The 12,530-nt window shown below is 44.4% G+C and overlaps 2 protein-coding genes across 7 annotated transcripts in view; one reads left to right on the top strand and one right to left on the bottom strand.

The window, feature by feature from the left end:
• ITSN1 (intersectin 1) overlaps positions 1-1,636 on the bottom strand; it is a 248,611-nt gene extending 246,975 nt beyond the window's left edge. For all 3 annotated transcript variants that reach the window (XM_030914040.1, XM_030914041.1, XM_030914042.1), the window contains exon 1: positions 1,323-1,636. The gene's annotated coding sequence lies outside the window, so the exon portion shown is untranslated. The remainder of the gene's footprint in view (positions 1-1,322) is intronic.
• A 553-nt stretch (positions 1,637-2,189) lies between these two features.
• The window catches only part of CRYZL1 (crystallin zeta like 1), a 51,849-nt gene continuing 41,508 nt past the window's right edge, over positions 2,190-12,530 (top strand). For all 4 annotated transcript variants that reach the window (XM_010358850.2, XM_030914037.1, XM_030914038.1 and 1 more), the window contains exons 1-2: positions 2,190-2,358; positions 12,254-12,325. In XM_010358850.2, the coding sequence (XP_010357152.1) occupies positions 12,260-12,325 (66 nt within the window). In that variant the 5' untranslated portion in view covers positions 2,190-2,358; positions 12,254-12,259. The remainder of the gene's footprint in view (positions 2,359-12,253; positions 12,326-12,530) is intronic.

Raw genomic sequence — 12,530 nt, 5'->3', positions numbered from 1 at the left:
TCCTATTCAAATTTTGGGGGTTTAGAGTGGCACCATGCAAACCAGCTGGCCTGCTGTGTCCTGGCCCCAGTTCCTGCCCTCACATCCTGTCCACTATATAATCCATGAGATATCTGTGCCTTTCTCTTCATCCGTTCCACGGGATTAGCAAAACCGCCACCCCGCTGACAGAACTGAGAATTTCTAGAGGCATTTGTTTGTATGGGATTTGCTGTTATTAGCCACCCTTTTCATTGGCCTTGTTTTTATTATCTGTACGATTTGATCAAGGGGAGCAGCAAGAGAAGAATGCCAACAGACAAGCACAAAGAAACGCATCTGGCCGGAGCCTGCATATATTTAAATTCCCAGGTTGCTGCTGCCCTCAGAATAGCACTGATGATGGCAAAGTTCTAGAGGAAACTTTCATATTGAAGAGGCTATAAAAATCTCTATAGCCTCCAACTCCACAGAGAAGCCGCTAATCTATTTCTTCCAAAGCAAAGCCTTCTTGAGTCTGAATCACAACAAAAGATTGCCCATAGGAAATGTAATCTCCGAAGTTGTTTTCTAACCCCAAAGCAGGCAGAAGCGCAGGAAGGTGCGGCCGATTCCTCGCCGGTTTCCTTTTTTTAGAAATTCTGATTACATTCCCTCGTGCAAGCAAGGGACTGCAATTGTGCCTTAGGTCCACACCACAAAACCGTGTCGGTGCGTGAAGGGAAGGGACGCGGCGGACCCGGGGACGCGCTCACAGGGCGCGGGAGCCAGCCGCTCTCCGTTAAATGCCTTCAGGGGCGGCCCCGCGGCGCGCCCTGGGGCCGAACTGCATTGCCTGCCCTTCACTGACCCGGGATTCCGCAGGCTTGCGAGCCAGGGAGCGAGGAAGGAGCCGGGGCTCCAGGCAGAGGCGGCGCCGCTCCCGCCAGCGCGGGTCCCCGGGAGGCAGGCGGGAGGCGAGGCCGGGCCGCCCCGCGCCGGCGGCCGAGGGCAGCGAGGTCAGCCCGGGAAGGAGCGGACGCCCGGGGTCCCCGCGGCAGGAAGGGGGCCGCGGCGCCCATTCATCCTCACGCCCGTCCCACGGCCGCCACCCCACGGCCCACCGCAGCCCCCGGCCTCCCAGTGCGGGTCCGCCCGCCATCCCGCCGCCGCCCCCGAGGACGGGAAGGACGAGGCGGAGGGGCGGCCGCTGCCGTCTCCCGGGCGCGCGGCAAGGGGCTAAGGGCGGCCGGGGGGACAAGCGCCGGGCGCGGGACGTACGCCCCGGGCAGCCATCGCGCCGACCCCCGCCCCCGCCGCTGCTGCCCGCGGTCCAGGCCGCCGCCGTGCAGCCCTCTCCTCACCTCATCTCCGGGCGGGTCCGCGCTGCCGCCCCAGGGACAAATCAGTGTCGCTCACGCGCCGCGGGGAGGGACGCAGGAGCCGCAGCCCCGCACACCATCCCCGCCCGCCTCTCCGTCCGTCCGGGAGCCCGCTCGGGATTCTTCCTCGCGAGCCGCCGTACTACGGAGCAACCAAGCTGCGCTCCCTCCCCTGGCGCCTCCACTCCTCTCTACCTCCTTCGCTCCCTCCCTCGCTCCCTCGCTCCCGCCTATCTCCTCATCTCCCTCCGCTGCCTCCCCCGCCCCACATCCACCCTCCGTCTCCGCCCATAAGTGGGTGGGGAAACCGCCTGCCAATCGGAAGAAGGGGCCCGCACCTTCTCACCGCCCCCTACCGCTGGCCCCGCCCACCGTGAGAACCCGAGGAGGGGGAGCCAAAGAAATATAAGACAACAGAGTGACAAGCTGAATGAGCCAGTCAGCAGGCGCAGAGTGGGGGCAGGATTAGCACTCTCCCCCTCTTCCCCACGTAGGCGTAACCGGAGATTTCTGGTCTGAGGTTGCCTATCGTGGTTTATGGAGATTTTGTTGCACGATTTCGGTGCATCTGCTCGTTGCCGTGCGAGGCACTAGATAGAATGCACTTAACTGACTTAATTATTGGAGGTTTTAAAGGAGAGAATAATGTGGAAAGGAAAAAGGAGGCGAAGCACAAGCCAGAGGGGTTGGCCGGGCCCATGGTTGGAATGAGGAAGGGTGTGATCTTCGGTTAGGATTTGCATAAAACGGAACCCATCCAGGCGATTCCAACTTCGCCTATTTATTGGTAGTCCTTGGGGCGGTGCCTCGCCTCTTTCTCCGCCCCCGAGCGGAACATCACGGGAGATGTAGTTCCAAGACTGGTTGCCATGGCGTTCTCGACAGCCTCGCGAGTCCGACCCCGCCCTTCAGGAGTGACGAGCGGCCTGACCAATGGGAGCAGGGGGCGGGCTCTCTGCGGAAGGACTTGAAGGTGGCGGTGGTGAAGGTGCAGGCCGTTGTGGCGGCTCAGAGGCAGGTGAGCCCCGGAAAAAGCGTCTTGTGTCTTGGGAAATGGGACTTTAAGCGAAAGGTGGAGAGATGCCCCACGGAACCGTGCAGCCCTGGGGAGGATGGTGGTTCGCGTCGAACCCCAACCTGGGACTTGTTCGGGCCCAGGCCTAGCTTAGCTGAGGCCGCTGAGGGGTGGGTAAGACTAGATTTGAGGGACAGTTTCCTTGGACCTTGACGGGTTTTGACTGTAGGTCTTATCTCAGTTTGCATCTCCCTGTGCTTATATGGAGGTAGAGGTCTGGGAGTGCCCTTCCACTTAATCTCCCAGGTTGGGTTTTTCTCCTCTGCTTCTTGTTCCTAGAATTTGAGTGTCTTTTTCTTTCTGTGTTACTTCTTCTCAGCCACTTTTTTCTCCCTCATCACTTTGCTGTTTTCGGAAAGCAGTTAGTAGTTATTCGCTGTACGTTACTTTTGAGCCAGATCGGCCCTCTTCATTACGCTCAACAGCGGAATCATCTGCAGCGAGATGTAAGCATCGCCTTGGAATAGGTCTGGGTCCGGGCCGAACATCTGCGTTTCTAACAAGCCCCCAGGTGCTGCTGCCCACGTTATGAGTAGCAGCGTTTTACCTGAACTCTGTCCAGTGCAAATATAATGCGAGTCCCTTATGTCATTTTAAATTTTGGGATAGCTACATTTAAAACGTGAAGAGAAACACGTGAAATTAATTTTAAGTATATGTTTCATTTAGCCTAGTATATCTGAGACATTACCATTTCAACGCTTAATCAAATATTTAGAAATTGGGATTTTATATTCTTTTCTTCGTATTAAATCTTCAAAATCTGATGTGTATTTTCCACTTACAGCGCATCTCAGTTCCGACTAGACACAGTTGGAGTGCTCAGTAGCCACCTGTGCTAGTGACTGCTACAGTAGCCTACTGCAGAAATTAAAAGGTGTGAAAAATAAGATTGCATTGACCAAACCCTTTGCAACTCTATGAGATGGGATTCAGAACTACTTTAGAGATTCTCTGTAATTGAGATGTGCCCAATTTACAGAAATAATAGTCAAAATAGCCAACATTTCTGAAAGTATGATGTTGCGCTGAGTGCTTTGCATGTATTATTTAATCCTTACGGCAACCCTTTGAGATAACTGCTATTATTATCTAATATCTGCGGTTTCAGGCCCAGAAAGGTTAAAATTAAGTAGTCCAAAGTCATACAGCTAATAAGTAGGAGAGCCAGGATTCAAGCTCGGGTCAGTTATGACTTCTAAATCAGATCCAGCAGTGTATAATTACTACCTTTTATCACTGATTTCCCTTATTGATGCCTCTTTTCCAGCTTACAGTAGGGGATAAGACGTTTAGATTTGCAATTGGGGTAGTTCCCCCTGCAAGATCAAGCTGCCAGTCTTGATCTTGCTTGTGCAATGAAATATTTCTAAGATAACTATGCTCTTCTTGTAGACCCAATGAACAGTACTACATTGAGCTCAGGAGAGTTTTATGAGTAGAAGAGCAAAAATACACATATTGGCCAGGTGTGGTGGCTCACGCCTGTAATCCCGGCACTTTGGGAGGCTGAGGCAGGTGGATCACTTGAGGCCAGGAGTTCGAGACCAGCCTGGCCAACATGGTGAAACCCCTTGTCTACTAAAAATAGAAAAATTAGCCGGGCGTGGTGGTGCACGCCTGTAATTCCAGCTACTCAGGAGGCTGAGGCAGGAGAATTGGTTGAACCCCAGAAGCGGAGGTTACAATGAGCCAAGATCACAACAATAGCACTCCAGCCTGGGCGACAGAGTGAGACCCTGTCTCAAAAAAAAATCCACATATCTACATATGCTAAAATATGGTATTTTACAGAAAAAAAATTCTTCCATTGTGTGCATAGTAAAGACATGAAATTATTTTCTCTTGATTTTTGAATTAGTAAATATTTTATCAAAATGACAATTCGTATTTTTCATTTGAAGCAAGGAGTGGTTTCTCCACAATCCTATAGTGAACTGGAAAATTAAGCATTTACAAACTTCAATCATGTTAGTAGGTGGAAAAGAAAGTCAGTTAAATGGATTGGAGGGGAACAAGTAACTGTGGTGTGGTAGAGTTTCGGGAGGATCCCTCAAATAGTCATTCTCATCACCAGGGACGTCCACCTGCATTGTCCCAGAGTCACATGATTAAGCCAGCTTATAAAGGGAAGACTCATTCATCACACCATTCGCTCCCTTGTTCCCCAGTAGTACGATATGGGAAAATATGATGCTCATTCAAAAATATAAATGAAAGTTAAGTTTCTGTTGTTCTGGATCATGTTATATTAAATAGCCCTACATTGAATAGCAACTGGACCAGAGATTTTCAGATCTTTGGGATAATGACCATCCCACGTCTCCAACCCCCAGAGATATGGGTGGAAAATTGGTCATGTAAGAAATCCTAGACTCTTAAGTGAAAATACCATCTGAAAATCAATAGATAATAAAGCCCTCATGGAGATGGTGAGGCATCAGAAATTCTTTTGAGATCCAAAAAGTTCCTTATAGAGAGCCACTGTACTAGATAGGCAAAAAAGAAACAATTTTCCTTTTCTGCTCCTTTATCTATCTTTAGATCTCAGGTTGCATAAGATGTAGAGATTGTGCCACACATGTATAAATTCGATCGAATATACCTTGATAATATTTATCAAGATTGTCACAATTAGAAGAAAACTAAATGGTCATTTGATCCACCTGTCCCGCTCAGTTGATGCTGGAATCTCCTTTATGAAGCCCCTGTAATATGTACCCAGCCTCTGTTTCAGTCCCTCTGGTGAGAGGGACCATCTAATGTTACGCATTTTCCATTTAGTTTTAAATTATAATACCTGAAGTTCTTGTATTATTAGCTGGAATTGCTTTCCAAGGTTTAGCCAGATATAAGCCACTGTCACAGTATCTCCTGTGCCCATCTTATGTAATAACAGGCACAAAAGACCACTGCAGTTGTACGCAGCAAAACACCTGTAGACTCATTGCTTGTGCAAAGTGTCCTTTGAAGATACAGATTTCTAGAGACTGTTGACTATCCCGTGTAGAGATATCCTCAACTGTTACGACCATGCATTCACTACCCTCTTTAAGAGGCAGACCAGGCGCAATGGCTCACGCCTGTAATCCCAGCACTTTGGGAGGCCGAGGCGGGTGGATCACGAGGTCAGGAGTTCGAGACCAGCCTGGCCAACGTGGTGAAACCCCATCTCTACTAAAGATACAAAAAAATTAGCTGGATGTGGTAGCGTGCGCCTGTAATCCCAGCTACTCGGGAGGCGCAGGAGAATCTCTTGAATCCAGGAGGTGGAGGTTGCAGTGAGCCAAGATTGCGCTGCTGCACTCCAGCGTAGGTGACAGGGCAAAACTCCATCTCAAAAAAAAAAAAAAAAAAAAAAAAAAAAAAAAAAAAAAGCAGACCTGACCTGTTAGGACTACCATCCTCCACAGCCTGCAGAGTGTAATATTTGAGCCAAACCTCCAGCTAGTTGCTTTGATTATGGTGACTATATTCTTTTTAACCAAATATTTAGGCATATTTATTTTTCCAATGTGTGGCTATGTATGAAAAGCCTCAGATTAATGTGAATATTGTTAAAACGTAATATTAATTCACCTCTTCACAAATGATCAAAATATAACTGAAGATTTCCCCTTAACAATCTAGCTAGTAGTATCATGCTGTGCACAGGTGCCAGTGATGGATGGAGAATAGGGTATTGGATACTCTAACAGCCCAAGAGAGCCTGGCCTGGTGACCAGGTTGAGCATACAGGGCCACATTTCAGAGTTGACTTCTTCTGTTTTTCTCTTGTCTAGCTGTTTACATATATGTATGTTTTTCTCTTGTCTAGCTGTTTATATATATCTTTGCTTTCCTTAAAATAAAAATGAAGGTAGGTTAGAAACTTTATAACCAAACTCTGAGCCTGAAATGGCCATAGTATTATAAAATTTATGTTGGGGAATAATACAAATTTGAGCATGTAGGAAGAGGAGTTTGGACTTTCAGGAATTAAATTAGCCATAGGGGAATAGACAGGTTGAATGCGGGAGAGTATTGAAAGCATTTGGCAGCCTATCGCCACAACCCAAGCCTGAGGCATTGAGGTGTTTGCACATCACCAGAGTGAAGATGATGGGATGGATCTAAGGTATTCTTGATGACTAGAGACTACAGCAAAATCTTGTTTGGGGGAAAGATGAGTCCAGCTTTATGTCTGTTGAATTTGAGGTTGGTCTGATGCTCAGAACACTTTTGGCCAGAAAGTGTAGGTAAGGAATGATTTGTAGAGGTTTTATTTACAATAAAGAATAGATGAGTTTCTTGGGGGATTGACTGTAACAAAGGAGCAGGTGGAGTTCATATTGCTATTATAAGAAGGATGAAATCTTTTGAAACTACTTCCCATTGATTTTTTAGAAATCCCTTAACAGATCAGTATCTTTATTAACTACTTTCTTGAAGTGTTTATAGTTAAGTGTTTAATTTATGCAAAGTTCTCGTTCTGCTTTCGCTAAAAATTATTTAAAATTGGTGTTATCTTCTTAGTTTTTGTTTCCCCAGATTTTTTAGTAAGTTTACTGTGTGGCCATTATAAAAATTTATAGTGGCCAGGCGCGGTGGCTCACGCCTGTAATCCCAGCACTTTGGGAGGCCAAGGCGGGTGGATCACGAGGTCAGGAGATCGAGACCATCCTGGCTAACATGGTGAAACCCCGAAAATTAGCTGGGCGTGGTGGCGTGCGCCTATAGTCCCAGCTACTCGGGAGGCTGAGGCAGGAGAATGGCGTGAACCCAGGAGGCGGAGCTTGCAGTGAGCCGAGACCATGCCACTGTACTGGGTAACAGAGCGAGACTCCATCTCAAAAAAAAAAAAAAGCCGGGCGCGGTGGCTCAAGCCTGTAATCCCAGCACTTTGGGAGGCCGAGACGGGCGGATCACGAGGTCAGGAGATCGAGACCATCCTGGCTAACACGGTGAAACCCCGTCTCTACTAAAAAAAAAAATACAAAAAACTAGCCGGGCGAGGTTGCGGGCGCCTGTAGTCCCAGCTACTCGGGAGGCTGAGGCAGGAGAATGGCGTAAACCCGGGAGGCGGAGCTTGCAGTGAGCTGAGATCCGGCCACTGCACTCCAGCCTGGGCGACAGAGCGAGACTCCGTCTCAAAAAAAAAAAAAAAAAAAAAAAAAAAAAAAAAAAAAAAAATTTATAGTACTGCTAACATAATCCTCAGTTTGTGGATTAATTCAAACATTTTAAAATTCCGATATACCTGTAAAAATGTAAAGTTTTTATGCTTTTCACAGGCTATATCAGCCTACATTTTTAAACAGATTTATTGTAATTAAAAAGTTTTGTGTGTTTAAGAGACAGGGTTTCACTCTGTTGTCCAGGCTGGAGTGCAGTGGTGATCACAGCTCAAAGCAGCCTCCAATGCCTAGATAGAACTACAGGTGAGCGCCACTATGCCAGGCTTATTTATTTATTCTAAGAGACAGGGTCTTGCTTTGTTGCCCAGGCTGTCGAACTCCTGGGCTCAAGCAGTCCTCCTGCCTCAGCCTCCCAAATTGTTGGGATGACAGGTGTGGGAGCCACCACTCTGGCCAAAAAGTTTTATATCGTATTTTTTTGATATAGTAAAATTTATAGTAGAACTTATAATTTTGAAGTTACATGACTTTTCTTAGAAATGTCATAAGTATTATATATTTTATTTATTTATTTTTATTTTTTTGAGACAGAGTCTCGCTCTGTTGCCAGGCTGGAGGCTGGAGTGCAGTGGCGCAATCTCAGCTCACTGCAACCTCTGCCTCCAAGGTTCAAGTGATTCTCCTGCCTCAGCCTCCCAAGTAGCTGGGACTACAGGCATATGCTACCACGCCCAGCTAATTTTTGTATTTTTAGTAGAGATGGGATTTCACCATGTTGGCCAGGGTGGTCTCGATCTCTTGACCTCATAATCCACCTGCCTCGGTCTCCCAAAGTTCTGGGATTACAGGCGTGAGCCACCATGCTCAGCCTATATATTTTAATGTATATTTTTATTTTGTAAAATGTTTAATACTTTTATGTCCTGTGTGCAAATGTGTTTAAGTCAATACAAATTTTATTAAATAATATGAGACTTGGCAGAGTGTGAGACAAAAAACAAAAGATAAAATGAAATAAAATTTCGTTAAATAATAGACTGTTTTATTTAATCTGCCTAGGAAACCATGTGTGCCTTGAATACCATCCATTCTACCATTTTCCTAGTACTAGGAACTCAGTATTCCTTTTTTTGGGTTTGCAAGACAAATATTTCCTCAGTTTTCTTCTGGCTACTTTTGTGAAAAAACACCTCTCTTTCTTTACTTTATAACTTTAAGGATATTTTTGTTCCCATACAATTCTTAATTGGACCAACTGAACTTTACTTTTTTCCACCAACCAGGGCAATTTTCACTTAATTTAGAGAAACTAGTTAGGATGATGTGACTAAAAATATTGCCATTATTATATACACAATATTTGTTTTAGGGGATATTAGGGGTACAAACAAGCAGTTGTCTTCCAGGGTCTTTGAAACTGGGGCACAGTCTAAGGTCCATGTGACTGCTTATCTGGGAGACATGCCATATATTTCAAGATTCAATGGGCAGAGAAAACAGTAGTGTCCAACATCACAAAGCAAGATGCTTTGAAATCAAGACGTTGATATGTAATTGTTCCACTTCGCAAAAAGGCAGTTCTAGTAACTCCAGACTGAGTAGGAACAGAGATTTTTTTTTCATTTAATAATAATCGATATAGATTTTCCCAGCCAATGGTGGGTAAAGCACTCTAGTTAGTAAATAAAGCAAAGTTTTTTTAGTATGTAATGACATTGGGAAGCATGGAACAAATGGAGTGAGTCACTGGGGATGATTCCAGAGAGGGGTTATAACTTGAACTTTATTTATTTAGCAGAATCTGTAAATTACAGCATTCTGTCAGAGAAGAGGCCATGCCTAGAAGCTCTGAGATGGAGTAACCATATGTTGTGAAGTCATACTGACTAGATAGACAGAGAGTATGTGCTTGGAAATTGTGGAAGCATTAAGGTAGAGTAGGGAGAGTGAGTATGCGTTTTAGAGATCCTTCAAAGGTAGGCAAAAGAGGTTAGATTTAATGCTGGAGGGAATATGTAATTGCTGTATACATGCTTAGGTTCTCCCCAGCTCCCAAAAACATTGACACAAACACCTCCTGCAACCAAAGGGTTAGAATTAATCATTTGACCTAGCTTAATCCTGCTTTTATATACTTCATTGATACATGTTACATACATAATTTCCATATGTATCTTGAACGTGTATTCATTTCTGTTAATTCCAGCATTTGATTATCACATCCGGGAAACCAGCAACCATTGCTCAACTACAATCTGTAAAAACTCTTTACGTATTTGGATCCAAGTAGATCCACTAACGTTCAATGCAGAGAGCTGGCTTTATGGGCCTGTGGCCTATGCAGTCTCACTGACCTCACATTCAGAAGAGACTTTTGCTTGATTTCATGCTCTGCTATCTTGAAATTTTAATAATTTCTAGACAAGACTTCCCACATTTTCATTTTGCACTAGGCCCTGCAAATTATGTAGCCAGAACTATCAACAGGTACTTAATAATTATCTTTAAAGTATTCCACTTTAGGCCAGTCGCGGTGGCTCATGCCTGTAATCCCAGTATTTTGGGAGGCCGAGGTGGGTGGATCACAAGGTCAGGGGATCAAGACCATCCTGGCCAACATGGTGAAACCCCATCTCTACTAAAAATACAAAAATTAGCCGGATGTGGTGGCGCGTGCCTATAGTCCCAGCCACTTGGGAGGCTGAGGCAGGAGAATTGCTTGAACCTGGGAGGCAGAGGTTACAGTGAGCCAAGATAGATAATGAGCCAAGATTGCGCCCTCCAGCCTGGCGACAGAGCGAGACTCCGTCACCGAAAAAAAAAAGAAAGTATTCAACTTTAGTTGATATATCTAATGTTAGCAGCTCTGTAGGAAACCATTAAATACCATGGTTAGGAGTAACGACTTTGGAATCAGTAGCACCTAGTTTTTATCCCAGTTCTGGCCCAGCTTTTGCTATGAGACACCAACTATGTGCTTTAAGCTAAGACTCAGTTTCCATAAACAAAATAATAGTACTTTCACCAAAAAGTATATACAAGAATGTTTTTAACAGGACAATTCATAAGAGCCCGAAACTGGAAACAATTCAAGGGTCTGTCTATAGTGGAATGGATAAATAGCAATTTGTTTATACAATGGAGTACTATGTAGCAATGCGGGATGAATGGAATACAACTACAAGTAAGGACGTGAGTGAGACTCACAAACCTAATGTAGAAAGAAAGAAAACAGGCCGGGCGCGGTGGCTCAAGCCTGTAATCCCAGCACTTTGGGAGGCCGAGACGGGCGGATCACGAGGTCAGGAGATCGAGACCATCCTGGCTAACACGGTGAAACCCCGTCTCTACTAAAAAATACAAAAAACTAGCCGGGCGATGTGGCGGCGCCTGTAGTCCCAGCTACCCGGGAGGCTGAGACAGGAGAATGGCGTGAACCCGGGAGGCGGAGCTTGCAGTGAGCTGAGATCCGGCCATAGCACTCCAGCCTGGGTGACAGAGCGAGACTCCGTCTCAAAAAAAAAAAAAAAAAAAAAAAGAAAGAAAACAGACGTTAAAGAGTATAATTTTATTTATATAAAGTTCAAAAGCAGACAAAACTAATCCGTGCTGTTAAAACTTAGGATATTGGGTCTCCTTAGGAGAAGAAGGGGACACAGGGAACTTCGGGAGGTGTACAATGATGTGTCTCCTGCCATGACGTGGACTTATTCACACTGTAAAATTCAACAAGTTAGGCGCTTCAAGGATTTGTGTACTTTTCTATGTTTTATACTTCTGTAAAATTTGCATAAAAAATAGTCTTACTATATAATTACTCTGAAAATTAAAGAAACACTTGTGGAATCTTTAGAGATGCCTCAAGAAGTTCACAGAATATAAGCTTATTTGTTTTATTTTATTATTTTTTTGAGACAGAGTTTCGCTGTTGTTGCCCAGGATGAAGTGCAATGGCATGATCTCGGCTCACTGCAACCTCCACCTTCTGGTTTCAAGCGATTCTCCTGTCTCAGCATCTTGAGTAGCTAGGATTACAGGCGCGCACTGCCACGCCTGGCTAATTTTTTTTTTTATTTTTTTCTTTTTTTATTTTTGGTAGAGATGGGGTTTCTCCATGTTGGTCAGGCTGGTCTTGAACTCCTGACCTCAAATGATCCGCCCGCCTTGACCTCCCAAAGTGCTGGGATTACAGGTGTGAGCCACTGCGCCCGGCTGTAGGTTTAAATACTTTCATTAAAAGGTTTATAGACTGACAGAGAAGAATTGGGGCCACAGTTTCAACCAGTGTCTTGGCTGTTCGCTTTCTCCTTTTTAACGATCTTTAAGACTTTGAAAGCCTTTGACAAATGGTAAATAAAGAAAAATTTAATAAAAGGTAAATAAAATTGAGGTTCTCTGGCCATCATAAGACTTCTTTTAAGTAATCTTTTTTATTGTATAGGAAAGTAAAATGAAGCATGTTTTATTGTATAGGAAAGTAAAATGAAGCATGTTTACTACAAAATGAACTTTGTAGTAAAAGGTTGAACTGTAAACACATTCTCAGTAAGACAGGTGCCCAGAGAGTGTTGCATGTTCTCTTATTTGATCACTTTGAGAAAGATTTTCTAAATGTACTTATTTGAAAACTACATTGTAGTTGTCATTTTATCCTTTGCCAGCGCTTACATTTAGTCTGGAAGACTTGTTATTTTATTTCATGTATATGTATTTATTTTTAGGTGACTATGAAAGGCTTATATTTCCAACAGAGTTCCACAGATGAAGAAATAACATTTGTATTTCAAGAAAGGGTAAGAAAAAATGTTTAATCATTAAAGAAGTTACTGTATCTTTATATGCAATAAACCCACTTTTAAATGACATGTTATTTTGAGTGAGACTTAATGAAGAAAAATTACTTAAATGAAACTCCTCAAATTACAGTACTTTCCTTTAAATTTTATGTGAAAATGGTGGCTCATATTGTAGTTTAACTGTTTTTTAAGTTTTATTTTG

The sequence above is a fragment of the Rhinopithecus roxellana genome, chromosome 13 (assembly GCF_007565055.1).
Source record: "Rhinopithecus roxellana isolate Shanxi Qingling chromosome 13, ASM756505v1, whole genome shotgun sequence".
Taxonomy (NCBI): Eukaryota; Metazoa; Chordata; class Mammalia; order Primates; family Cercopithecidae; genus Rhinopithecus; species Rhinopithecus roxellana.
This window is presented reverse-complemented; position numbering and strand designations above follow the sequence as displayed.